This window comes from Morone saxatilis, unplaced genomic scaffold, assembly GCF_004916995.1.
Source record: "Morone saxatilis isolate NCDOM2014 unplaced genomic scaffold, NCSU_SB_2.0 Contig14, whole genome shotgun sequence".
Classification (NCBI taxonomy): domain Eukaryota; kingdom Metazoa; phylum Chordata; class Actinopteri; family Moronidae; genus Morone; species Morone saxatilis.
The window spans coordinates 13,895,188-13,921,237 of NW_023339696.1; the positions used below are offsets into that span (position 1 = coordinate 13,895,188).

Here is a 26,050-nt window from a genome sequence, read left to right on the forward strand (position 1 = left end):
TGGATGGAGAGGGAGCGAGCGAGGGAGGGAGGGAGGGCTGCTCGGTGCATGCAGAGTCAGACTTAACCCTTTCACTGCCTGATGGAAAAGCATCAGTGCGTAGTGGAGCAGGTTGACATAGAGCACAGTGAAGAATCACACACTTTATGCAGGCACTCAACACCGATAATTACAGACTGTGTGCTGTAAGTAGAGACACGCTATTAGGACTGCATTTGTTCGGACAAATCTGCAAATACCTTCATCTCATATCCTAATGTATTACATTTCAGCAGATCTCTGTGCAGAATTTAAAGCAAGTCATTTGATATCTAAATATTACAGAGTGCACCCTGCAGATGGGAATATATATATATGGATATTAGTTGTGCACTGGGAGGTAAAAATAAGATGGGTATAAACCTCTAACTGAGTACCACAGATGCTTTAGTTTCCCATAGAGCTATGCTCGTTACACTTTCTGGCAGAGTGAGTGACCATGTTATCCCAGAGGAATTCAGCAACAAACCACATTTCCTTTTCAGCAGATTCATCATTGCATCCCTGCTCTTTACTTATTTATCACCACTAATGGGCTGTTGTCTGAAGTCATATCCTTATGCATTATATAAGCCCTGAACAAAAAATCTCTTATATCTGTATTTACTTTGGCTCAAATTCAATCAATTGTTCAATGTACGAATCTCTGCCCAACCACAGGTCATCTAGATGAAAGTACAGAAGGCTCATATCTCATGGTGTTGAGTAATGATTACCTAAGTGAGGGAGAAGCAGCAGGAGAGAGCAGTGGGTCTTGTGGCTGGTTGACTGAGCAGGATATACAGGAAATACCAGCTCCACCTTGAAATAACAAAGGCATGACTCTTGTAGACGACAAAAGGGCAAAGTACAGAAATCATTAGTACAACAAGCAGTGTGAAACTTTAAAATAGATCTCGGTATCTGATGGCTCGTTCACATAAGTTGTAGTGTGCTTTCCTGACTGTGGGAGTGTACATTTACATGTTGCAGCTCTCTGTTTAATCGTCATGTGGCTCTCAATGATCAGAGCTCAACTTCATACATACCTCCTCAGGCCCTCCTCCTCTCTGTCTTGGCACCCTATGTCTTTATTTCTCCTGAAAACAGATGCCTGAACACTCTTTGTTTCCCAACAAAGGCCTGATGAGGTCAGTGCAGGGGGGACATGCAGGCGAGGTCTGGGAAAACAGAGGGGGAGGAGAGAGAGCTAATAAATAACACCAACCTACTACTGCACGGCAGTGACGTCATGCAGGAGGGGAAATCTGACTTCTGTGTGTATGAGTGTGTGTGTGTTTCATATTTGAAGGTAATGAAAAACAAGATAAATGTGTGTCACTGATCACTTTCTGTCCACTAGAGGATCAAAAACCTAACTGTACAACTTCATCTGTCCTTCTTTGCTGCCCTCTAGTGGTTTTGTATTTGTTTTCTGGTTGGTTGTGTTGTATTTTCCTCTGGTTGCTTCTGTAATACTAACATTACCATGGCTGGACTACCAGCTAAGCCACTGCCCAGGGGTCCAAGAACCCCTTCCCCAAGCCCCTAAACGTCCCAGGTTCACTCGATGGTTGGTCGTTAGTGGGTTTGTCAGAAATTTGCATCACTAATGCACAATCCTCCATCTCGTTCTCCTGGTCTTATAGATGGACTCAAAATCTAGTTTTAAGCCTGTAACTGTTTTAGTTTATATTGTGCTAATTTGTTGTAATGTTGTGATTTATCAAATTGCTTTCATTTTTTCTGTCTATCAATGATTTTACACATCACATAGAAAACATTGGGGAAAGTAGTTTTATTCCATCCATAGGATGTAACTGTAGGGCTGCAACCAACTATTAGATATTCATTATCATTAGGTCTGACATTTATAAACACTTTATGGTATCTGTATATCAAGTACCATGAATTCTTGAATGACTTAAAGAAGAATGAATAATTAATTAATTCATGTACTTAATGAACTGTCAGGAATGTACAAGGGTTGGGTGCCCGGTTAGCTCCAGTTGGGTGAGCTAGCGACCATGACGAGGCTGATCCTTGCTGCAGCGGCTCAGGGTTTGAATCCGACCTGTGGCCTTTTGCTGCCTGTCTGTCTTCAGCTGTCACTACCATAAAGGCAATAAAAGCCCAAAAAATATACTTAAAAAAAAAAAAAGGAATGTACGAGGGTTAATAGCAGCCAATGCACAATGCAATGCAAGAATGATGTTAATGTTAATTAATGCAATAACTATTTTCAATCAACGTCACTGACCAGGCCACCACTTTAATTGAGGGGCCACAATCGTGATGAGTTTGAATGCTTAGTTAATCATGATTACAACAACAAAATACATATGCACATGAACATGAAAATCTGCAAGTGCAACCACATGTTTGTATTACCCAAATCACCAAGAATGAACGAAGGTTAAAAATAATTATTGTATCCGCCCTGTGATTAGGATCCGCTCTAAAATGTAATGGGTGCTTCTTTGGCCCATGCTACACCCTTCCACCAAGTTTCATGAAAACAAGGCCAGTAGTTTTTTCCGTAATCCCGCTGACAGACAAGCAAACAAACAAACAGCACAGAAAACATAACCATAATGGAGGTAATTAGGAAGAGTATTATCAACATAGCTGGCCATTACCATTTCTGTCAATCAACCAATTGAGTAATTAACTTAATCATTTCAGCTTTAATGTACTTTAGAGTTTGTTGTGCCTGGGGATACAATGAAACTGCCTCTATTGTACTGGGATATTATGAAACTGCCTTTATTGTACTGGGATAGTATGAAACTGCCTTTATTGTACTGGGATATTATGAAATTGCCTTTATTGTAGTGGGATATAATGAAACTGCCTCTAAATTTGTCCTTTCATCCTCACTGACCCAAGGACAAAGACAAAGGATGTTAATCTGGCCATGCACATTACACGTAATTATGAAATCATCAATTATCAGACTCCTCCGGTGACAGTGTGATGAAATCTGAAATCATTTCCTGACACAAATCAGCTCACACCATCTAACAAGCAATTCAAACGGCTTTAATAAGATATAGGCATTTAGAAAAGAAACACATTGTAACAAGACAATATAATAAGATACATATAGATAGGATTTAAAAAGTAAAATTTAATAAAACTCATTAATAAAGAGCAGAATAAAATTACACTGTTCAAGAGTAAGAGTAAGAGATGAGTGCCTCATCAAATTATCCTGACTGTAATTTGATGTCCATGTTCATTATCCATTTATCTGTGGCACTTAACGGAAAAACAAGCTGTTCAATTGTGTGGTGTTGAAAGCACCACAAAGAGACTTTTTACATTAAGCAAATGCAACAAAATTCTACAGTTAAGTGGTGAATCTGCCCCTGGAATCAAACAGATGACTTGGTTATATCTACACTGTATTTTGGTGTTTACAATGAACCAATGTGTTTACAATGAACCATGTGACATCTAAACTGATCCTACAGTATGTGACTATTTGATGGGCTGATTATGTGGTCCCATCATTTCCATAAATACAAAGTGAGCCTTCTCTTGTTAAAGTGAAAGTGGTTTCTATATTTAGTCATGAAACCAGGGACTGAATGACGGTGTGTGTCATATACATAATCAACAGCCATTAGTCCAGTATGACGTATGTGACTAAGGTAACTGAAACTGAGCCCCTCTGCCAATGTAAATTATAGTAGCGGTAGCAGCATTAACTTTTGTGTAGTTAGTCATCGTAGTTTGTCCTCATATACCACTGTATGTATTAATATTAATTGCAAAACACCATAAAGAACTGTTCATTTCATATTTATATTTCAACAAATACTCTTGAGGGTCATTTAAATACAAAGAAACACTTGTAAAGTAAAGTACACTCTAAAGTTACTTTGCCATCAGTTAGACTCCCAGAGAGGTCCTGTTGTGGACAAACTGTTATAAAACCCCAACAACAGACATCCAAACAGGCTTACTGGAACTGCAATGCCAAAACATCAGCCCACAAAAATAATTAACAACTCCCTATTTTATTTTTTGTTACAGAAATTTTTCATTTCATAAAGTATTTTGTTGTCAGTACCGTTGCTCAATGTTCCATCAGTACATCAACATACATTACAGGGCCAAAAAAATGTACCTCTATTACATTTTCCATCAACACTCCGAGCTGCACTTGAAATGAGACTGCACTTTCTATGGAAATGAAATTTTTCTTTCTGTGTGACTGCATATATAACCCATTCGCCAGTAAGAAACTGTTATGTGGGCTTTCTATTCAGAGTGCCCTTGGTTTTTTGAAAGGATGGTTTTGAGGATGGTTTGATTGAGCCCACAGTTATTCAGTATGTTCTGGCTCCTGCATCAACTGACAAAGTAGTATTGTTCAAATGTTCAGTTCAGAACATGAATCTTGAATCTTCAGATAAAGTCAGACTAAATACGACCATGTTTTCACACATGTTCCAAGACTAAACCCTCACTGTCTACCGAATACCAGATTTACTGATGCACAAAAACACTGTCATGGTCTTCATCATGAAGTGAAGGTAATGAATAATACCCATGTTCCCAGCTTTTTAACAATGTCTTCGTACAATGGAAAATAAAACCACATTGCAGTTGCTGAAGCTGGCTTGGGGGGCAGAGAATTCATCATCAGGCATCATGAATCCTGCTGCAGAGAGTGAGCTGTTTCTCAAGCCTTTTACACTGAGAGCACGTCGTGATCGCTGCAGAAAACAATGGGGGTTGAATGCAGGTACTGGTCATAGCGGCCTCATGAATAAATCCCAAGAGGTATAGGAAAACACTGTATGGTGGTTATATGAACATAAAAATAGATACAAGAAACAGGTTGCATAAAACTGTAAACATATCAAATGACTGTAACCATGGCAGCATCGTATGTGAAGAGAATGAACATAATTAATTAGTACTCACACTTCACACCTCCAGTGTCCATGACTACAGGGATTTGGGCAATTATGTGGACACTCCATCAGTTCATTAATTCCACTTATCCATAATCACACAGGAAACACCTGTTTGCGAGGTGATAAAAATAGACTGGTACATTTAATAGTTAGGTTTGAACTCATTAAATTGTTTGTCTCAATGTGTTCAAAAGCATATTTTGAATCTGATTTGGATCATTTTGAACATATTTTGGGAAAGCTGCACCATTAAGTGAAAACTCTATTCTCAATTCCAGACTTCTCTAGAGCTCATTTCTTTCAAAGGAATATTACAAGACTTTAAACTGGAGATCTTGAGTGCTGGGGGGTGCTTCTATAAAAGGAGTGTGTCCTTCTCTGGATGAGCCTGTGACGCAGAAGCTGCGCTTGGTGTGGGTGTATAAGAGGAGACACTCGGCTCCGTTTCGGCGCACACATGGAGAAGCAACTGGGTTGGTAAGATATTGATCGCCTCTCGGTGTCCGGAGACGCTTGAAAGAACATTGAGATGAACACAACTGAGAAGTTTTATCTTCCCGTTGATGGCATCCTCGAAATGTTCAACTCTCTCACCGTGCAATCACGCATTACGCACCCAGTTCTTCAGAGCGCAAGCCTTACCCCACTACCCCAGCACACCAAAGTTTCAAACATATCGAAGACAGGTATGGGTATCATTAAGACGGTCAAGGGGCGCTGGAGACCACAGGATAAGAGAGCGGTTGCAAGCAGATCGTCGAGCTCTGGCAATCGGCAGGTTTCGACTGATCGACTCCCCAAAAGGTCCGTGGATCTGCTGGAGCTGGGTCTGACCAAGCCTAAGAACTGTCACAGGATAGTTGTGCTCGGCGCACCCAAAGTTGGTAAAACCAACATCATGCAGCGCTTCTTGGGTAAAGAATTTGAAGAGAACTATGAACCCACGACCGAGGACTTTCACAGAAAGCTGTTCCACATAGGAGGAGAAGCGTATCAGGTGGATCTTCTGGACGCAGCAAGTGAAAGGAACTTCCCGGCAAAGCGGAGGTTATCCATACTGACAGGTGAGCCCATGGATCATTAATAATCACTGCAGTCTGATGTCTAGAAATATTGTTTTATGCAGTTTTTCATCATTATTATCATTTGACATAAAAATGCCATAATCTCACTAAGAAATATGATGTAAGAATTATGATTTTTGTCCTTAAAGTCTACATTTAATTATCAATAATTAAAGTGATGCTTTTTTTTTACTCTCCAGGTGACACATTTCTGCTTGTGTTCAGTTTGGATGACAGAGAGTCTTTCGATGAAGTCTGCGAGTTGCTCAACGAGATCAAGGCTGCCAAAGCAAAGTTACTGAAATTAAAACATCCCGCGAGAATACCGGCAGTGATCTGCGGGAACAAAGCGGACTCTGACGCGCCCAGAGCCGTGATGCACTCGGAGGTGACGGAGATCCTCGGTGAGGATGTCGCATTCTTCGAAACCTCGGCCAAAGACAGCACCGGGCTGGAAGGTGCGTTCAGGGCCCTTGCCACTCTAGGCGGGCTGCCCGGCGAGACCAGTCCGTCACGGCACCAGCTCATATCCATCCTCAGCTACCAGACGCTGTGCATCAGCCAGAGGGGCCGGAGTGGGAGCCGTAAGCGGGAACTCGGTGCGCCCTGCGCCGCCATGGACCCTCTGGCGCGCCGCCCGAGTTTCACCAGCGACCTGCGGCTGGTGCTGAGATCCAGCACCAAACACAACAAACCCGAGAGGTGTCACATTCAATGAATCGTGAGCCTTCTCGATAAACCAATTGTAGTAGTATGCTGCAATTTCGTATTATGTAAGGAGTTATACTCTGTAGCACCTGGCTGGACCAGTGCATTAATATTTTGTTTTTTTGTATGTGTAACTGTATTATATTATCCTATAATAAATGAAATGAATATTTCTATTTCTCATATGTGCTTTGTGATCTGTTCAGCCACCAGTTCATGTCAGACACATAACCAATATCACAGAGAGGTGAAGGAGATACAGACATAGGCTATAGGCTATTGTTAGACTCGAGCACTTTGACCTAGCTGTTAGACGTAAGCAATTAATTGTGTTCAAGTGATGATGTAAAACCTGATCATAAGTGCGTGGGAGGGGATGACTCAACCACAGACCTTAAGAGTCTTCTAATTTGTCAGACACTAGAGATTGTTTCATTTCCAAGCCTCCCACGACGCTGCGAATGGCATCTCGGACCGAGGTGTGACAAAGCGCGGTTTAGGAGCACCAACAGTGTACACACTCATGTGTCACCGCAGGATTCAGAGGAAACAAAAGAGTCAGAGCATCGATTATTAATGAGAGGGAGGTGGGCGAGAGGAGAGAGACATATTGAACTCCGGGAAATCAGCACCATGGAGAGAGCCCACTGTTCCATTTATATCCTTTCTCTCCAGGAGAAAACACATCCAACCCACAGAGTGGCCTTGGTTTGTAAAAAAGGATGGTCTGATGGAGACAAAAACTGTTATTCAGTGTGTTCTGGCTCAAATGAACTGACAGTACTGTTAAAATGTTCAGCTCAGTACTTTAAAGTCAGGCAAGATGTACCCAGTTACCCCTCCAGACATGTATTAAGACATATATACAAATAATCAGCTTGAAACAATAATGTCTGATATGCAAAAACAATATATTTTCCACATTAAAATCCTTAAAATAGCATCTACTCCTATGAAAATCTAGTTAATTAAAGTTTTCCTTTACAAAGTCCGTTCTCAGTATGTGCGCACTGGTGACTAAAAGTTTCCAATCACACTTGTATAACATGTATACTGGACCAGAACTGACTTTTAAAACTATTTGTGATGTCACAGTGACAATGTTGGTGATGCTTGTAGGCCCCACCCCTTAAAATTAGTTTTTCAATGAGCACAACATTTTCCACTTCCAGCTGATGAATTTGAAAACAGTCTTGTCAAACTCTGTAAGTACATTGTTCTGCACATCGAAGCTCAAACATCTAAAAGTGAGAACAAGAAAAAAGCATATTTGTGAGAGGGAGGGGCTCTTTAAATATTATTATGCAGCTGCTGAAGCTGGCGGTGCTGCAAGACTCGTCATCAGGCTTCATGAATCTGCAGCAGAGAGTGAGCTGTTTCTCCAGCCGGAGTGCACATCGTGATCACTGCAGATAACAATGGGGGTTGTACTGTTCAAATCCCAAAATCCCAGATGAAGTTATGTCAGGCTGTGCAGGCATGTGGGAACACACTATGTGGTAGTTACATAAACGTAAGAATATATAAAAGAAACAGGCCACAATTACACTGAAATCATTCCAAATTACTATTGTACTATTGTATTGTCATCCTTTTATCCATAATGAGACAGAAAGGCCTCCCTGTCATTTCCCTAGTAAAATACTAACACATGCTTAATTCAAATGTGAACTTTTGACAGCATCAGTCTATGTTATGAATCATCTCTGGCTGTAACAGCACTTCAGAAGTAATAGTCTCAACGAGACAGTGGCAGGGCCATTGTTGTGATGATGTTAATCATTTATTTCCTCTCATATACTGTAAGATCAATTACACTGATTTGTAAATGAGTTTAACTAAAATGTTGCTGAATGGTTCAATAGATCTCTTTGAATGACACTGAATTAATCCAAATTAAACTGCCACTTATAGACAAGAAACATTTGGCAGCACACTCGGTCCCTATACTCAGTGCCAAATTATAAATTACTGAGACTGTTATTTGACTTTAGTTAGTTAGTTAGCCGGATTTATAAGCAGTGGTGGTTTTTCAGATAGAATTTCCTTATTCATTCCTGTATGATTATACATTTTATTCTTCATATATATGTAATTGTTGTATCAAGAGTAAAAGACTCAGGTAAACATTGTCACTGTAATTAGTGCCACACAGATCTAAATTCCAAGAAAATAATTATGGAATTACAGACTTTTCTTTACTTTTCTTTACTAAAACAGCCCCTGTTTGCTATTGTGCTGAACATGGCCCTTAAATATAGATTTATCCATCTATTCAGCAGGTGTATTTACAAGAGCAGCGAAACTCACGTCTATTCCCAATACAGACACATACTGAACTGGCATTTACCTCATTTCCTGTACCCTGCAAGATCAATAATTATGTTTACATAACAGTAAAAATTAGCTAATTATATAATTGCACGATGGCGCCTGGGAGTTTTTCAAAAATATATATAACAATATAATAGGAAAAAGCCAGTGGGGGATGTAATTACTGCATAGTTTGTGGTGGTTTAGGTTACTATGACAACAGTTTTACATGTCCTGTCAGCCTAACCCACAGGCAAGCTTTCTCTGACGTTATCTGCTCTCTTCACATTACTGTCATCGTGGGTTGGAGGTCTTCTTTGTTTGTCAGTGTGGTGGTCCCTTTGTAGCCTCGGACTGATTTGTTTTTCCAGCTCCACCAGTAGAGCTGGCAGCATGCTGTCCAGTAACGCCAGTCCGTGCCAGGAGCAGCGCAGGCCTCTAATAAGGAAAGACAAAAAAATAAGACAAAGAGTTGTTCTTTACTATTAGATTATTATAAGACAAACATTTCCTGGTTCCAGCTTCTCAAATGTGAGGATCTGATGCTTGTCTTTGTCTTGCATTTTAGTTATTATGAACCAATTATAATATATGAGACATTGACTAATACAGATACAACAGATAAAAGAAGCTATTTTAGTACATCACTTTGGGCTGTTGGAAATTAAAAAATGCATTTCCCCCCACTTTCTGACATTTTTTAAACAACAAAATTAATTAATCAATCAAGAGAATAAAAAAACTACACTTGTGGGCGATCTCTTTCTCCCCAGTGAAAATGTAAAACTTTTGAATTTAGGTATTTAAAAATGGTAGTCATAAGTCACCTGTTGTCAAGAATGAGTCTTCCACTCTGTAGCAGCTCTTGGACATCGGTGGATCTACCAAAGACTTCACGGAGTGTCAGCTGAGGGCTAAACAACTCCCAGTGCTGCATAAAAAGACCGCACATGTGCAAAATGTACTGAATGCTGAACCTTCACAGACACACAAGATTACACAGAAACCTTGCTGAATAGAACATTTTCCATTAGTACATTTTAAGTCGGCTTAAAGAGTTTATTGTGTGTGCTTCACCTTGTGATTAATGCCCTCGGTCATTCTCATTCCCATCACCAACACCTCCTCCAATCTGCCAAGCAAACATCTTTCATTAAAAGAACTTCAAAGGCCAGAGACAGAGTGAGCAAATGGATTAAATGGAGTCTGATAATAGCATTTCACAAGGACAGAATGTTTGAAAGAACAAGCACATGTACGGCGATCTCCGACACTATGTTTGTCACACTGTGTTAAATTACACTCCGTGGATTGGCTGGTACATAATTGCTACATTTCACATGAGAATTTGTGGAAATGGCAGATGCCCCCTTTGTGTCACAACCAAATATACTCATCACAAGACACAACACCACTGCCTGTAAGTGCAACAGCTCACAGTTCAAGATGGTTGAGCTGAATCCGCCTCCGTGTCCCATGTCCCCTCTGCTGGACTTCACGCATCCAGACGTCAGGCTCTAGAGTCTGGGTCCGGGCCTCCCTAGCGACACCTCCTTCGCCCGGGAGAACGAACCGCCCGTGTGCTCCTGTCACAGACGAAAATGCTTAATAACTTTTCCACAAATACAATATTCATAAATTGCTGCTTCCAATCTAGATAATAGATCACCTGGGCCGACACCGATGTATTGTCTTCCTTTCCAGTAGCTCATATTGTGATGACTCACTGCTTTCTGCTTAACACAAAAGGGAAGCATTGTTGTGTTGTCGTGACTGTTGCACAAAACAGAGCAGACATCTGCCTTGTTGACGGAGTGGAGACATTTCATCAGAAATACAAAAGAAAATAAGTCTTTTATTGTAGCAGAAGCAATGTCACTTCTAACTCTCACTCTATAACCTGAAGGACACTGCTCATGATGAATATAAACTCATCGTTTATATGAGTTTATATTCATCATGAAACTCGCCTTAAAAGTGTGAAAATTAAAGCGTTTTACTCAAAAGGAAGGTGAAAGACTAGTTTGCCTTCTGTTACAAAGGAAAACGTGACCACTTTGGTCCAGACTGAAATAGTTCAGCAACTATCAGATGGATTACCATGAAATGTTGTACAAATGTTCGTGATCCCCAGAGGATGAATCCTTGACTGAAAATGACTTTGGTGATTGTCTGACTTTTCCTCCTTTTCACCATGACGTTGACATTTGTCCTTTTGAGTGAGACGTCTCCACAACAATTGGATGGATTGTCATGAAATGTGGCCATCCCTTAAGTTTCAGCGCCATCATCAGGTCAAAACTTTAAATGCATCTTATAAAAACTGAAAAAACAAATTTAATTCTCATCAGTTTCAGCTATACTTTGTGCTTAGTGCTACTTAGCAAATACACAAAGCTGGTGAACATAGTAAACATTATACCTGTTGAACATCTGCATGTTAGCGTTGACATTGTGAGTGCATTAGAATGCTGACATGAGCATTTAGATCAAAACACCACAGAGCTGCTAGCATGACTGTAGTTGACTCTTAGTCTTAGATTAAATTTGGGACCCTTTTATTATTTTTATATTATTATTTTGTTTCTCTATTTTTAGTTATTTTCCTTACTGTGTTTTGAATGTTGCTGTAATGCATGTTTATTCTTTATATAAAGCACTTATTCAGTATTCCAAAGGTTCTCTACTAATACATTTTGGATTAATAAGGGAACATATTATCGTATATTTGCGCTTCCTTTAGTCTTTATAAAAGATGCAATGTTTTCTAAGGTGAGGAGGACAATCAGTGAACTGTCCTTCTGCTGAGGACTTACATGTTTTGCAAAGTTAGACACCTCGTACTGCAGAAACCCATGCTGGTGCAGAGTCCTCCTGGCACACTGGTACATCTCAGCTGTCACGTCTTCAGCGGGAACAGTCACCTCTCCTCCTTGCACCTGTTTGAACAGCTGAGTGCCGCGCTCCAAGGTCAGCTGGTACAGAGACACGTGGTCGTCGCACACACTCAACAGCTTAGACAACTCGTTCTCCCAGGATTCAACGCTCTGTTTGGGCCGGCCAAACATTACATCCACCGACACCCTCCCCGGGCACAACCTCCTGGCCTCTTCGATAGTTTGCAAGGCCTGACGAGAACTGTGGTCTCTTCCCAGAATTTTCAAATCGTCATCCTGCAAAGACTGAAGGGTTGAAAATGTGATATTGAGACTGTGCAGCTGTGCAGGTTACAATCCAATCTTATGTGATCAGTCTTCTCTTGATTTTATATTCACCTGGACCCCAATGGAGAAACGGTTCACCCCAGCACGGCAAAAGTCCTCTAACTTTGACATTCCCACGGGAGTAGGGTTGACCTCGAGCGTGACCTCGGCCTTTTCTGAGAGACTCGCCTGCCTGGAAACAGTTTCCAGGACGGCAGCAACGGTTGAGGGGTGAGCCAGGCTTGGAGTCCCACCACCGAAGAATACAGAGGTAACGCTGCATGGAGAAACCACAATTAAAAGGTGGGTGAAAGCTGCAAAGGGGGATACATGGACGACTGCATGTGGAAGGTCTAACAAATCACCATACCAGGATACCTGACTGAGCTGCAGCAATGTCTCAGTCTCCTTCTGGAGGCACTGTGTCATCATGTGCTCGTTGTTCTCTCTGGATATATACTTGTTAAAGTTGCAGTAGGAACACCTCCTGAGACAGTAAGGCCACTGTAGAAGGGAGGAAGGTTACTTTGATATGATTTAACAATAACAAGGCCCGGATTCCCCACTGACACTGACTCTTATACCCACCCTGTATATACAGTATGCATTACATTAATGCACCCCCGTCTTCTGCACAGTTTTCTTTTCTTTCTTATCTTTATCTATTTATGATTTTGAAAGTACTTTAATTCTTTCTGTGTGATTTTTGCTGTGATTTGAAAATTGTACTATTTGTTATATTTGGTACGTTCTGTATGATTGTGTATTAGTTTTATGCACCAATTGCACCAGGACACATTCCTCATAGTTGTAAAAACCTACTTGGCAATAAACAAAATTCGGATTCTGATTTCGGCCCAAACTTTCTAGACATGGCATATTAAATAATAACACTTAATCAGTTTAAGTGACCCAAAAGCTCACATGTACGTAAAGCGACGCCTGCTTGGTGAGCTGTGCAGAGCCCGTCCGTTCAAACGCATCTTCCACTATTTCTCCGCCGGAAGCGTCAGAGAAGCGGCGCACACCGGGAGAGAGGGCACGTCTGACCGCACGCAATGGGATCATCCTGGAGGCAGTGCGTCTGTCTGTCTGACGGCAAACTCAACTGTCTGTCTGAAGCCTGAGTCGGGGTCGGCCTTCACTTGAACACGTGGTCCCATTACAGCGTTTCCATGACAACAGTCCGGCCAAAGAAGCGTGCTCTCGTTTCGACTGTTTACGTCGTTTTAATTTTAAGGTCTCTTCCGGGTGGCTGTGACGTTGCTCAAAAACAGGAAATAGATAAATGTGGTTTCCTCTTCGTGTGTTACGAGGTTTGGCCACACGGGGGCGCTGTTTACCATGAGCAGTTTGCTGTATTGTACACATTGATTTCACACTGCAGTGTCAGATTAATGCAATTGTTGGGTATATTAACCCCTCTCTGCAGTTTTGGGGTCTATTTCTACCATTCTTCTGTTTAGTACCTAGTAGCATCTCATGTAAACACCACAGAGTAAAGGCTTAAATTGAGAAAGACACCATTAATGTAAAAACATTCATTACTGAATTTATTAATCTTCATGAAAATGAGTGTTTCCCCCACACTGAGCCTACTAAAATATGAACCATTTTCTATTTTCCATTCCTCTTGTCCACAACGCTGCTAAATTTCAGTGTGATGTGTAAAATTACTAAGGGTTCACAATGCACTCAGTAAGCAGTGCACTTATATCAAAACCTTTTCAAAATGGCTCAAATGTGCTTGTCCATTTCCAAGAGATGTTGGTGTCTTTTTATGTTATTGAATGACTAATGGTGCATACCCAGGGGCTTGATCTAATTAGCACCTGGTTAGCTGTTACTACAGTTGTATGAATATTTTTAGATTTAAAATTATGTCTTATAGAGAATTATCCCAAAACTTAAAAGCATCCCAGGACTCAAAAAGGCCCTAAAAGTCCCCCTGAGGATTTGTGACTTCCACACACATTATTGATGAGAAGACTCAAATACTTTCATCCATTTGTAATAGATCACAAACGTTTGTCACTTTAGCTATATCAAACATGTAGCATGCTCGTCATCAGAAACAACAAGTACAGGTGCCAGAGGAAAACTATAACAAAGGCAAGAAGCCCTCACAGAGTTTATGCTCCTAATGTTAATGTTTTGAGTTTACATGAACATCTGAACATGAAGCCTATTTGTGTTGGCTTTTTGGCATGAAGCTGATTCACATATCAGCAGATCTTTGAAAACACTGTTATTTGACCCTAGTCTATATTTGTAATATAAATTTGTGCTCTACTCACACAGGATCAAACTAATTTAATGAGCTATTGATTTCCCTGAGAAAAAAAACACAGTCTGGTGGACTCACAGTGAGATAACCTTGTAGGGTCATCATTAAAATCTAAATGTTAACTCGAACAGAGAAAGAAAAAATAACACTGTGCAAATGTTTATAAAAAATATCTACTTATCAGGCTTACAGTAAATTAAATCTCTTCATCATTTTGAGTTACTCAGCTCTGTTAGTGGACAAACAACCCTCTAGTCAATGCTTGTCATATTCAAATAATTACCTTTTATCAGCATTAATTAACATGGGAGAGTTTGTTGTGATTATGATGATTATACAAATCACAAATCTCTAAATAAATAAAGGAGGCAGTCAACATCCTCTACCTAAATTATATATATATATATACGATATTGTCAACGTACAAACTACAAAGATACAAAACACAGCAGTTTATTTAGTAATTAATTTAATTAATACGTTTTTCATTGAATATGTCAATAAATGGGAATGTGCTTACTGTCAGCCTCCAACCCTGGGGGCATTTTCCACTAATATTAAATCTGGTGCCCAATTACCTAATCAACAGAGAGAGAGAGAGAGAGATTAGGTAAAAGAACAGGGGTCTGTTTTCATTGAATTTGCAACAGTGGTTGTGATAAGTTCAGTCCAGTGAGAAGCTGGAGAACTCTATGATCATACAAAGTGAATCTGTGCTGTAAATCTGCCAAATGGATAAGAGGAAGAAAGGTAAGATCCCTGGTTTAATATTTACAGGGGGTAAACGAACATGAATGACTACTCTGCTTTACTTAAATTTAACATACAAAGCTAAAAATAAATAAATTGGGATTTATAAGTTATTTGGGGGAGTTTTTAGCTATTGGGCTAACAACACAGCTTATGTCAGGTTTGGGGTTGGTCGGTCCAACAAATATTGATTGGGATGCCATAAATATGGTACAGACATTCATGGTCCACAGGAGATCAAGCCCAATGACTTTGATGATCCATTTATCTAGTGCTACTAATAGGTCAAAAAAATTATTTATCTTAGTATCTCATCATCTACTCGACAGATTTTATACAGACATTGGTGATCTCCAGACCTTTCCTCTAACATCAACATGATGTTGCTATTTGAGACTTTGAGTAAAATGCCCTGACAACAACTGGATTTTCATGTACTTTGTTACACACATTCATGCTCTCCTTATAATGAATTGTAATCTGACTGTGTTACATGTTGCGCCATCATAGGACAAAAGATTTTACAGAAAGTATAAAAAAAACATGCTATAAATAAAAATAAGTGTGAGCAAATGCACATTACTTTTTGCATTCACATGGTGATACTTCTCAAACTGAGCTGAACTTCTTTACAGGATCTATCACAGAATTAAGGCTTATGGTGGTTGGTAGCAGTGGGCCTTCACAGTTCCAGTTAACGAATGCCATACTTGGGAGAGAGGAGTTTTCTAAGGATATCACAAGCATTTCTGACAGCAGAAAGAATATTGGAGAGCTGGCAGGAAGAAGAGTGGCTGTGATCAATGCACCAAGTATCTATTACAAGGATATATCTCAACCCAAAAGGAAGATGGAGCTGAGAAGGTCTAAGTGCTTATGTAATCCTGGTCCACATGCCTTTCTTGTTGCCTTTGACATGGATAAAATCTCCCCAAATGACATGAGAGCTCACAAACTGATAAGGAAACTCTATGGAAGACACTGTTTGAGGCACTGCATGGTCCTCCTGGCCTATGAAGGAAATATGGAGGAAGCTGCCCTGGAAAACAGGGTGCAGAAGACTGACTGGCACCTGAGAGAGCTGATTGAGAAGTACGGTGGACGCTTTCATGTTTTCAGCAAGAACTGGAGAGATCGCAGCCGGGACCAAGAGCTGCTACAGAAGATAGAACGGATGGTGGCCTCCTTAGGAGGGGGCTACTTCTCCAGCAGAAGTTTCCAGAAGGCAGAGGACAGCGTGAAGAGGGAGGAAAAGAAGCTTCGGAAGCAGAGGGCAGCAGAGATAGAGAAGGCATGGACTGATATGGAGAAGCAATACATAGCGGAGGAGCTGTATCACCAGAAGGATGTCTACACCACCAGTGTCGGTGCAGAGATCAGAACCAAGGCGGAGATGGACAATGGGTGGCTCAGAACGTCCCTGGCCAGAGGACTGGGGACTGGTCTTGTTGTGGGAGCTGTCGTGGGTGCACTGTTTGGGTCCATAGAGGGGCCAGGGGGGATGGTTCTTTATGGGATCATAGGTGGTGCAGTAGGTGGATCGGCAGGAGGAACAGCCCAGGTAGCTATAAAGCACATGGAGAACAGAGTGGCGCCTCTTGCCAGACTTAACTTTAACTCAATTTTCATCAATCGCTTCTTTGCAGCTCCACGTCCATGACAGCATGGTAATGACTTAGGACCTGTTTTTCAGGAATAAAATGATCATGTGCACTTAACTGTATCTGTTGCTTCTGTAGCTTTCAGGCTGACTTGATACCAAATTAGATAAGGAAATGTGCAGCCCCCTTTAGGTTGAAACACAAGCTTCACTGGTTCTACACTATGCTTTGGTTTTGGAACAGAACTGCTTAAGAGGATTACTAATGTTAAAAAACTGTAAATCTCATGATAAGTGTCATGGCTGTAAGTCTGTATTTTGAATAAACAAAGTTGTCCAACATTTCCTGGTGTCTTGCTGTAGGTTAGTTGAAGTGTAGCTCAGATAACATTCAGGGTGGAGTCTCAACTGAGAGTGCCATTGTCTAAAGCACTGCCCCTTTCCTAGACACCACACACACACACACACACCTAAGTGCACCTGTTGAGTGTTCACCGCTTTTAGAGTCTATGTATTATTACATGAAACTGTGAATAGAAGCAGTGTAGACTGACTACAGTGTTACCTGGACAAGATCAACTGGGATAGGTAAGACCACCTTTGCCTTAGTTAATGTTTTTATATTAGTTTCTGTTTCAAGTTACTTACAGACAGAAATCAGACCTGTGAATCATTCATGAGCGTGTTGCATAATCCGAGATTGTTTCCTACTTGAATGTCACAATGTGGTCAGGACGAAATTTAGGAATCACATGAAAAACAACATTAGGATTTCAGTAGTTGCTGCTTTTTGTTGAGTTGTTCGGTAGGTGCACTGTAGCTTTCTGATTACGTAACAAAGTATTTTGTTGCTACCTGTTTGACGACATACTTTACATCACATCTATTACTTGGCTGCTTCCGCTCTCTACAGTATTATCTGTCCTTGATCACAAAGAAATTCTTTTTAAGTCAGATGTCTTTGACACTGACAATAAGAGTAAGACACTGTGATAGAAAATGATCCGAGGACTTTGTTGTGGGAAGCTGTCCAATGTTATTTCAGTGGATTAAAAGAGAACCGCACATCCTGATCTTTGTGTATCATTATATAATATGAAAGGAATGCCAAACTGCTTAAAACCACAACATGCCTGAGAGTGCTGCATAGCTGAGCTGCAAATATTTTCAGTCAAGTAATCAGTGGCAAGTAACTATAGTTCAAGATTGAATGTTTGATTTGATTAGTTATTTTAAGTTAAGTTAAGTTCAAGTTTTAAGTTTATTTAATTTATAAAGCACTTTAAAAGCAGGGTTTTTGCAGGATTTTGAATGCAGGACTTCTACTTAATATGTGTAGGCCTATTGGTACTTAAGTAAAGGGATTTGAGTACTTCCACCACTCATATGAATATGTACTCATTTTCAGTTAGTATCTCCTGTATAATGTTCAAACTTTTTTCTATGACATTATTATATCCTAAAAAAAATAGATATCTACTTTAAAGGTCAATTGCACAATATAAAGATGCCCTCCTTCCGTTTGTTTATCAATGTATTTGTATGGGAACTTCTCAAGTCAAGTTGTGGTTTTCTCTGTGTTACCTTTTTGGCCACAGAATAAAAAACAATGCCAAAAGCCTTTTCACACTTTGTTGTCATTGTCATTTTCAGACTATGGCTACTACAATTAGCCTCCTTCCTGAGAAGCACTTCTTGTGCTCTCTGTGTAGAGACATATTCACCAGCCCAGTGACCATACCATGTGGACACAGCTTTTGCTTGTCTTGTCTCTGTCGCTACTGGGCACGACACCAGTCCAAATACTGCCCGCACTGTAAGAGGGTGTTTACTGGCAGGCCTGACCTCAGTGTCAACCGCATTCTGGCAGACCTCTCAGACAAGTACAGGAAGACTCGTCCAGAGAAACCACCTGATGAGGAAATGGTACTTTATTGCATTTGTCAGTTATCTTATCACAGTTGACATTGTCTGATAATCATTTTGCGTATGCCTATGTCACGGTTACAGGTTGTAGATGTTGAGCAAATGATTCAGGAAAGGCTACAGAAGAAAGAAAGGTTAAAATTTTCCCTTGAGCTCCAAAAGGTGCGTTGAAAACCACTATATTATTCAGATCTTTGGTTAAAAAAAGTATATTGCTCAATGATGATGCATGATTATATCCAATCAGAACTCTTACCTCAGAGAGGTGCGAGAGAGCCAGAAGGTCTTCTCTGCCCTCGTAAATGCTATGGAGAAGAGTCACAAAGCGGTCGTTTCAGCAATTGAGGAGAGACAGGGAGAGGAGGAGAGGAGAGTAAAAACTCTGGTGGAAGAGCTTGAACAGGAGATCCATGAGCTGAGGAGGGAGACCACTGAATCTGATCCTCAGATTCCTGTAAACAGTGATCAGAGTGATGACAAGACGCAGGTAAGCAGCTTTACCATATGCAGATAATATAATGGTAATGGAGAAGCTCTGACACTGGCTGCCATCAGTGAAATTCTGTGTTTATGTCATGCAGAACATTTCCACAGTGTGCCCCTCTGAGATGAAGGACTGGTCCAAGGTTACCATAGAAACCGACCCTTGTGTTGGGGTCACCAGACGAGCACTGTCAGACATGATGGAACAGATTAAGGTAGAAGTCAACAGGCTCTCAAAATCTGGTGAGTAATGCAATGAATTACTCACTTAATTCATTATCTTTTATGTATTAATTCAGTTTTCTACAATGAATTCAATGACAGTGACGTTTCTTTTTACCTCTTCTTTGACAGAACTAAAGAGAATAGAGAAATACACAGGTAAGGCTTTGACCACTCAGAAACAAATATAAGGACTGTACACAAATTACACAGGGGGTGTTATGTATTTTTTCTTTCCTTTTTAGCTTTTTGAAAATTTATTTTTTAACATCCAAAATTTGTATTTCAGCATTAAAACAAAAACAAAAGACACAGTTTGATGATATTGTGAAATAGTGTAGGTTCATGGGAGTTGCTGTTGTAGCAAATAGAGGCAAAAAGGAAATGCACCAATAACTTAAGTAATGTTACAGATTTCTCTTGGTTTGAATGGAAACATTTGAGCTCATGTTTGAACACAACTTAACAAAATATATAACATTTTTAGACATTTTAATGTCGAAATGTCACATATTAGTAGGCCTATATCATATTTCAGCCTTTTGTCATGTTTGACATAAACTTGGAAATGGCTAATTCCACCTGTTAATAATAATAATAATAATTAATGTCCATGCCTCTGTAGGGTTAGGAAATTCAAAAAACTGAAATGTAAGATTTTACCCCACTTCCCACTCAAGTAATTTTCTTACAGTCCCTTAGAGCTAAATATCTCCATGCTGTTTGATCTATTCTTGACCTGTTCTCCTCCTTCTTTCTTAGTGGATGTCAATCTGAGTGCCAAGACAGCCCACCCCTTCCTCTTTGTCTCAGACGACAGAAAACAGGTGCGACACACAGACAAGTTTCAGGAGGTGCCAGATAACCCCAAGCGGTTTGACCGCGTGGCAAACGTGCTGGCCAAAGAGAACTTCAGCACTGGGAGGTGCTATTGGGAGGTGGAGGTCGGGGAGAAGATTGAGTGGAACCTGGGTGTTGTCAGACAGTCCATAAACAGGAAGGGCAAGTTCACTGTCTGCCCTGCAAATGGTTTCTGGACTGTAAGCCTGAAGGCTGGAGGCCAGTACATTGCCAACACCTCTCCTGTCACCCCGTTGGCTCTGGAGCAGAGACCCAGGAAGGTGGGCGTGTTTTTGGACTACACAGAAGGCCGCGTGTCCTTCTACTGTGCAGAATCTGGAGTCCACATTCACACCTTCACAGATACATTTACTGACAGGCTTAATCCATTCTTCAGTCCTGGTCGCCTGCATGGTGGCAAAAACGGTGCTCCCCTAATCATCAGTTCTAGTTTCTGCAGCATCTAAAAATCATATTTAATGCAGTATTATTATTAATCTCCAGTATAGATACAGTTGTTGTGCTTTTGATAATCTTTTTAGTATCGATCCAGTGTGTCAAATTTATTTATTTAGTTACCAATCCACATGAAAAACTACAGCGAACCACATTTTCCTTGTCAGAACAGTGAACAAGAGGTTGCATAAGGACTGACTCCCTACACTCGAAAAACTTCAATGAAACCCATAAACAGATTGAAAAGAAAGGAGGAGGGTAGAAGAAAAGATAAAAAGGCTCTCATAAATGAACAAGTGAGTCAAAGTCAAAAAGAGGAGAAAATAGGTTGCTGAGTTGGATGGACGCGGGGGGCTGCAGGGTTGGGACAGAGGTTGACGAGGAGCAGGGAGGGAGGGCACAGCCAAACAGCAGGGCATTGTGCTCGTACACCAGGCACTGGGAGACACACTCAAACACATTCACTCATTCACACAGTGACACGGTGGTGCACACAAGCGCATGCTTCTGCCCACTGCCACACAGACTTGCGCTGGCATCTCAGAGGGCAGCCCCATCTCGAGTCCAGTCCTGGATGTTGAAGCTGATCGACCCTCTCTACTTCAGTTCACCTGACCTCTAAAGATAGAGCCTGCCCTGCTCTCCAGCCTTCCTGTGGACTGAACTGAATTCTCAGGGCCGTCATTCACAAATCGAGGCATCCCAGCTGATCTACACAAGCGTAGGAGCAGTAAGACTTACCTGTGGACCAAGGAGGGCAGTGAGAGTACTTAATTTAAGGTAAATATTACTAATAATATCCTTGATCAGTGCATTAGTGACATTTCCAAAAAAGTCAAACAACTATTTGACTGAAAAACGGCTACATGTGTGTGTGTGTGTGTGTGTGTGTGATGAGTTTGATGGAATATACAAGCTGTTCCCAGTTATTCTTCTATTATATGCTTAGCTTCATTAGAGTTTAATAATTATATTCAAGTAGTCAGTGTTGGAGGCATGTGTATGAAATTGCTCTTGCTTCATAGCAATGTTTGCAATAATTTCCTGTAAAGAAGGCAGAGCCATTAGTTGGACCAAAGATAAGGCACAGATTCCTAAAGTGGGTTCTGGGGGCTTTCAGGGGTCTTTAAGGGACTTCAAAGAAGGGATATTTTATTACTATAAAGTTGTGCCCAGTATTTTGTAACAGTGGGGGAGTGGAGGCTTGTCCTTTGAATATTCTAGTTTTGAGGATTCATATGATCCATTGTTATCTGCCCACTTACAAAAACCTAATCTAATAATAATCCTCTCAGATGGGGGTCTATTGGATGCATGTTTACCTTAAAGTGGTCCAATTGGTAAAGCCTATCCGTTTACATTTGTTTCCATCACTCCTAGCCATGCAGCAACCCATGGATTGATTGTGCAGAAAGGGTTTTGATTCACAGAATTGTAAAATGTGGATACTGAGAGCTGTGATAAGTAGATGACATAGGTCCTCCTGGCCCACTCTACAAGCCTTCATGAAAGATGCTTGTGTTCAGAGTCTCCTCATGTTTTTCTGAGATAATCCACTCACCCGGCAAGGCGTAGCTCAACACCCACAGCTGTGTCAAAGACGGCTATTCTCTGTGGTTCTCATTGGAATCCACTAAACATGGGCCTCCCAGCTTGTTTCCAAATATTTATGATAAATATATGCTCCACTAGTCTTTTCATACTTTACTACTGCTCATTGTTGTAACAGTGTGAAGTGTTTGAATCTGTGTGATGAATTGAAAAGATCATTTGAAATTGGTCATTTTCTGAATTTCAGGAACACCTGTCCTTGCCTAACCCAAGCTGAACTCGACGGCATCATCACACAAAGACTGAAGATCCAGTAGTGGAGCACAATTTTTCCAGTACTGTAGACTGTCACATTTCTTTGTGGGACTATAAGTGGGCCCTCTCCAACAAACAGATACTGAAATAAAACCAAGACAAATCCATTTGATTCAAACAACACCTTTCACCATGGCAACCACAGGCATGCAGTTGCTGGGGCTAATCATGTCCATTGTGGGCTGGGTGAGTGGGGCAATAGTCTGTGCCATGCCCCTGTGGCGAGTCACTGCCTTCATCGGTAACAACATAGTGACCGCTCAGATCATTTGGGAAGGCCTTTGGATGATTTGCATCGTGCAGAGCACAGGTCAGATCCAGTGTAAGGTGTATGACAGCTTGCTGGCTCTGCCCAGTGACATGCAGGCTGCCCGAGGCCTCACCGTGTTCTCCGTCATGATCTGTGGCGTGGCTCTGGCTCTGGGGGTCTTAGGAGTCAAGTGTACTAAGTGCATCGGTGTAAACAGCACCAAGGCCCGTATTGCTCGCATCTCTGGCGCCCTCTTTGCCATTGCAGGGTTCCTCTACCTTGTGCCCGTCTGCTGGACTGCCCACTCCATCATCAGGGATTTCTATGATCCACATGTGGCGGCCCCACACAAGCGTGAGCTTGGCCCTGCTCTTTACATCGGCTGGGGGGCATCATCCTTGCTCCTGATTGGGGGATCTCTGCTCTATGCTGGGTCAAGTCCCCCTGGCATCCCTGGCTCTCCCACCTTCAGCAGTGGAGAAAGTAGTCCTCGCAGGGCACCTGCCACACAAGTCAAAGGTTATGTTTAAGTTTCCAAAATGTCTGAATGCCTTTAAGTCCCACAAATACACCCCAAAAGATGACATACCTGATTCCTCTCCTTTTGATTTTGCTTCTTGTAATTATTTTATATTTAATGTTCTTCCAGTTTGCTTTTTTCTCTGAAAAGCCACAGGAGGCTATTTAGGGAAAATTGAACTCATTTCATTATTTCATACCTGATATCCTTCAATAACCTGTTTTTTCTGTCTTTCAGTGTAAAATACAATAAAATGTCCTCCAAATCCTCTTCTGAGGGAAATGGTGTGTGTTCACGTTTGTGTTTGAGAGAAGTAGTATTGTAGTTTTAAAAAGAAAATCTTTGTTTTACTCATTTATGTAAACACTATAGGGGTTCTGCTGAGTGGAGAAGAACAATAGAACAATGGGGATGTGTGTGTACATTTGCTTGTGGTGCCATATTGTGAGATGTGTGTGTGTGTGTGGTCATCCATCTCCTATCTTCCATCTACTCTGTCTCGGCTACCCGGAACCACAGACAAAGAAAAATACATTATCTTTGTTTCGCAACATAAAAAATCCTGTTATTCCTTCAAATAACGACAAATACGCTCTCGTAGCACAAGTGATCTCAAAGCTCGTTATGGATAATGTTTCCATACTATCACATATCCAAACTGATGAGTATATGATATTAAGAAAAAAACAGATCAACCCTCAGAGGGTGGAAGTCTGTAATGCATGTGTGAGTGCCTATCTGTCAGTGTCTCTGTGTGTAAGTATGTAATGTGGGATGTTACGAGCCACACTGGAAAAAGAATAATCTTTATTCATGAGACATTGTTCAGATCTCTCAGATTATCCTTTACTTTGAAGAAAATGATGATCTACAGAGAGTTTGCAATGACAACAATTCGTTTTTGAGTTTGGTTAATGTACATGTACAAAACATACCCCTGCCATTTGTTTTCTATCGGTTGTAAACAGTAAATCTGATCACGGCTGTGAAGGGGATGTATGGATCCATCAGTTTTGTTTTTCTTTCTGTCCGTAACAGCAGAGGACAGAGCAACACAATGCCACTTTATAGAGCATTACAGCACCACAATAACAATGGGCACCAGTGTTCCAAGTGCCAGGTAGTGACTCATACATGACCTAAGTAGGCCTATACCAATGTTGGTAGAGTAATGCGAATACAGTAAGACAGTCTGTGCTGTTTTACTGTACAATTGTAATGGGGATAACATAGAGTGAGACAAGGGCACTGTTTACGTTGTAAATAATCAGTGAAGTGTCTCAAAATAGCTCTAAAGGTGTGTTACCAACAATACTATACAATTAGTCATACACATTGTAAGTGTACTGATATCATTCACAGTGACGTAAACCATGTAAACCATAAATGACTTGTTTAAGACACACGGTCTGATCTTCACCATTCTGCTGTTCACATAGATCTTAGGTGATCTATTTTCTATACAAGTCTGAATTTAGACATTTTGTCAAGAGGTTGGAAAGCCAGTGGTGGAAGAAGTATCCTGATCCTTTTCTTATTTTTTTTTTTATCAGAATTTAAAAACACCTTACAAGTAAAAGTCCTGTGGCCGAATTACATAAACTTTTTATCTTAAGTCTTACATTAAGATAGCAAGAGTCTACGATAAGAAACAAACTAACTGTAGGAATCCAATCTTACTTTACTTCACCCTATCTAATCTAAGGTAAGGAACTCCTAAATACGCAACCTGACACTGTTTAGCAACTTTCATGTCTGTTACCTAGCAACCATTGCTACTTTTCTCATCTTGCCAAGCTAAACAACTTTGTAACCGTTGTTTTTTCTCATTGAAACATACTGCAACATACAATGAAACATACAAAAAAATGGAACAAAATGATAGTGGGCACTTAACAACACTAACTCAGGAGATAAAAGAGAAAGAAAGGGCTAATTTCAGTTTATCTTCCTGACATTTCATTGGTAGTGTACAAGTAATAAAAGAGAAGTCACATGGATTAAACCAAATAGCTAACACTACCTGGTGGAAAAGTGAAAGTAAGGACAGCTTAACGGTTATCTTAAAGTTAGGAGTTTATTGAAAATTTTGGGATGTTAAGGTTGTTGTGTAATACACTTTTCTTATCTTAAGCTAGGATAGGAATGTTGACTCAGTCCTAACTCTAATTACCATGGTTACCAAACAGGTAGGAAAGGATCTCCAAGTTAGAAAATTTCTCAATTTCCAGCATAATTAGATTACATTGATAACATTCACGCATTTACATGGAAGTAGCATTTTCAAGAGAAACTTAACACCAGTTTGGAAAGCAGGTTCAGTTTTATGCCTGTTTCACCTCTGATGACACTGGTTGGGTGTGGACAGACTCGTGCTTTGTTGCAGCTTTAACCACACCCCGACAATGACGTCACGGTGTCCTGGAGTACAACTGTACATCACTGCAGAGTCTTTTCCACCAGGGGGCACCAGGGGACAGTGCCCCCCCTCTTCATTCACTGTCCCCCTCACTTGTATAAAAGCATGTTGATATTTTCTTGTGAATGTGGTTAATATACATTACATTAATGCACCCCGTCTTCTGCACAGTTTTCTCTTCTTATCTTTCTTAT

At 40.7% G+C, this 26,050-nt stretch overlaps 5 protein-coding genes across 6 annotated transcripts; 4 read left to right on the plus strand and 1 right to left on the minus strand.

The window, feature by feature from the left end:
- Positions 1-5,402: 5,402 nt before the first annotated feature.
- On the plus strand, positions 5,403-6,731 carry rasd2 (RASD family member 2). The gene is made up of 2 exons (XM_035655378.1): positions 5,403-6,013; positions 6,214-6,731. Exons 1-2 carry the CDS (start codon positions 5,479-5,481, stop codon positions 6,729-6,731), a joined length of 1,053 nt encoding a protein of 350 aa, XP_035511271.1. The 5' UTR covers positions 5,403-5,478.
- Positions 6,732-7,507: 776 nt separating this feature from the next.
- Positions 7,508-13,490, minus strand: rsad1 (radical S-adenosyl methionine domain containing 1). 2 transcript variants are annotated; one of them, XM_035655739.1, is made up of 9 exons: positions 13,347-13,490; positions 12,608-12,741; positions 12,310-12,514; positions 11,851-12,216; positions 10,704-10,770; positions 10,473-10,620; positions 10,112-10,166; positions 9,862-9,965; positions 7,508-9,472 (listed from the first exon to the last, which is right to left on the minus strand). In XM_035655739.1, the coding sequence occupies exons 1-9, from the start codon at positions 13,398-13,400 to the stop codon at positions 9,277-9,279; spliced, it is 1,329 nt and encodes a 442-aa protein (XP_035511632.1). In that variant the 5' UTR covers positions 13,401-13,490; the 3' UTR covers positions 7,508-9,276. The 2 variants fall into 2 exon arrangements, with proteins under 2 accessions (XP_035511632.1, XP_035511631.1); XM_035655738.1 differs by having other exon boundaries at positions 7,511-9,472; positions 13,162-13,489.
- Positions 13,491-15,255: 1,765 nt separating this feature from the next.
- LOC118323176 (GTPase IMAP family member 1) lies at positions 15,256-16,934 on the plus strand. The gene is made up of 2 exons (XM_035655108.1): positions 15,256-15,274; positions 15,910-16,934. The coding sequence occupies exons 1-2, from the start codon at positions 15,256-15,258 to the stop codon at positions 16,932-16,934; spliced, it is 1,044 nt and encodes a 347-aa protein (XP_035511001.1).
- Positions 16,935-17,331: 397 nt separating this feature from the next.
- On the plus strand, positions 17,332-20,837 carry btr02 (bloodthirsty-related gene family, member 2). Its single transcript, XM_035655532.1, has 7 exons — positions 17,332-17,462; positions 18,528-18,800; positions 18,885-18,962; positions 19,048-19,287; positions 19,382-19,526; positions 19,638-19,664; positions 20,268-20,837. The coding sequence occupies exons 2-7, from the start codon at positions 18,531-18,533 to the stop codon at positions 20,810-20,812; spliced, it is 1,305 nt and encodes a 434-aa protein (XP_035511425.1). The 5' UTR covers positions 17,332-17,462; positions 18,528-18,530; the 3' UTR covers positions 20,813-20,837.
- Positions 20,838-22,762: 1,925 nt separating this feature from the next.
- On the plus strand, positions 22,763-23,719 carry cldnk (claudin k). The gene has a single exon (XM_035655533.1). It carries the CDS (start codon positions 22,800-22,802, stop codon positions 23,445-23,447), a length of 648 nt encoding a protein of 215 aa, XP_035511426.1. The 5' UTR covers positions 22,763-22,799; the 3' UTR covers positions 23,448-23,719.
- The last annotated feature ends 2,331 nt before the right edge of the window (positions 23,720-26,050 follow it).

Bases quoted from the DNA above. Each gene is read 5' to 3' on its own strand.
- rasd2 (XM_035655378.1), top strand. From the start codon at position 5,479: ATGAACACAACTGAGAAGTTTTATCTTCCCGTTGATGGCATCCTCGAA. The intron at 6,014-6,213 runs GTGAGCCCATGG...TTTACTCTCCAG, and splicing joins GAGGTTATCCATACTGACAG to GTGACACATTTCTGCTTGTG.
- rsad1 (XM_035655738.1), bottom strand. From the start codon at position 13,305: ATGATCCCATTGCGTGCGGTCAGACGTGCCCTCTCTCCCGGTGTGCGC. The intron at 10,167-10,472 runs GTGAGCTGTTGC...TTTGCTTGGCAG, and splicing joins CAGCTCAACCATCTTGAACT to ATTGGAGGAGGTGTTGGTGA. The intron at 9,473-9,861 runs GTGACTTATGAC...TTTCCTTATTAG, and splicing joins AGACTCATTCTTGACAACAG to AGGCCTGCGCTGCTCCTGGC.
- btr02 (XM_035655532.1), top strand. From the start codon at position 18,531: ATGGCTACTACAATTAGCCTCCTTCCTGAGAAGCACTTCTTGTGCTCT. The intron at 18,801-18,884 runs GTACTTTATTGC...TCACGGTTACAG, and splicing joins AACCACCTGATGAGGAAATG to GTTGTAGATGTTGAGCAAAT. The intron at 19,527-19,637 runs GTGAGTAATGCA...CTTCTTTGACAG, and splicing joins CAACAGGCTCTCAAAATCTG to AACTAAAGAGAATAGAGAAA.
- cldnk (XM_035655533.1), top strand. From the start codon at position 22,800: ATGGCAACCACAGGCATGCAGTTGCTGGGGCTAATCATGTCCATTGTG.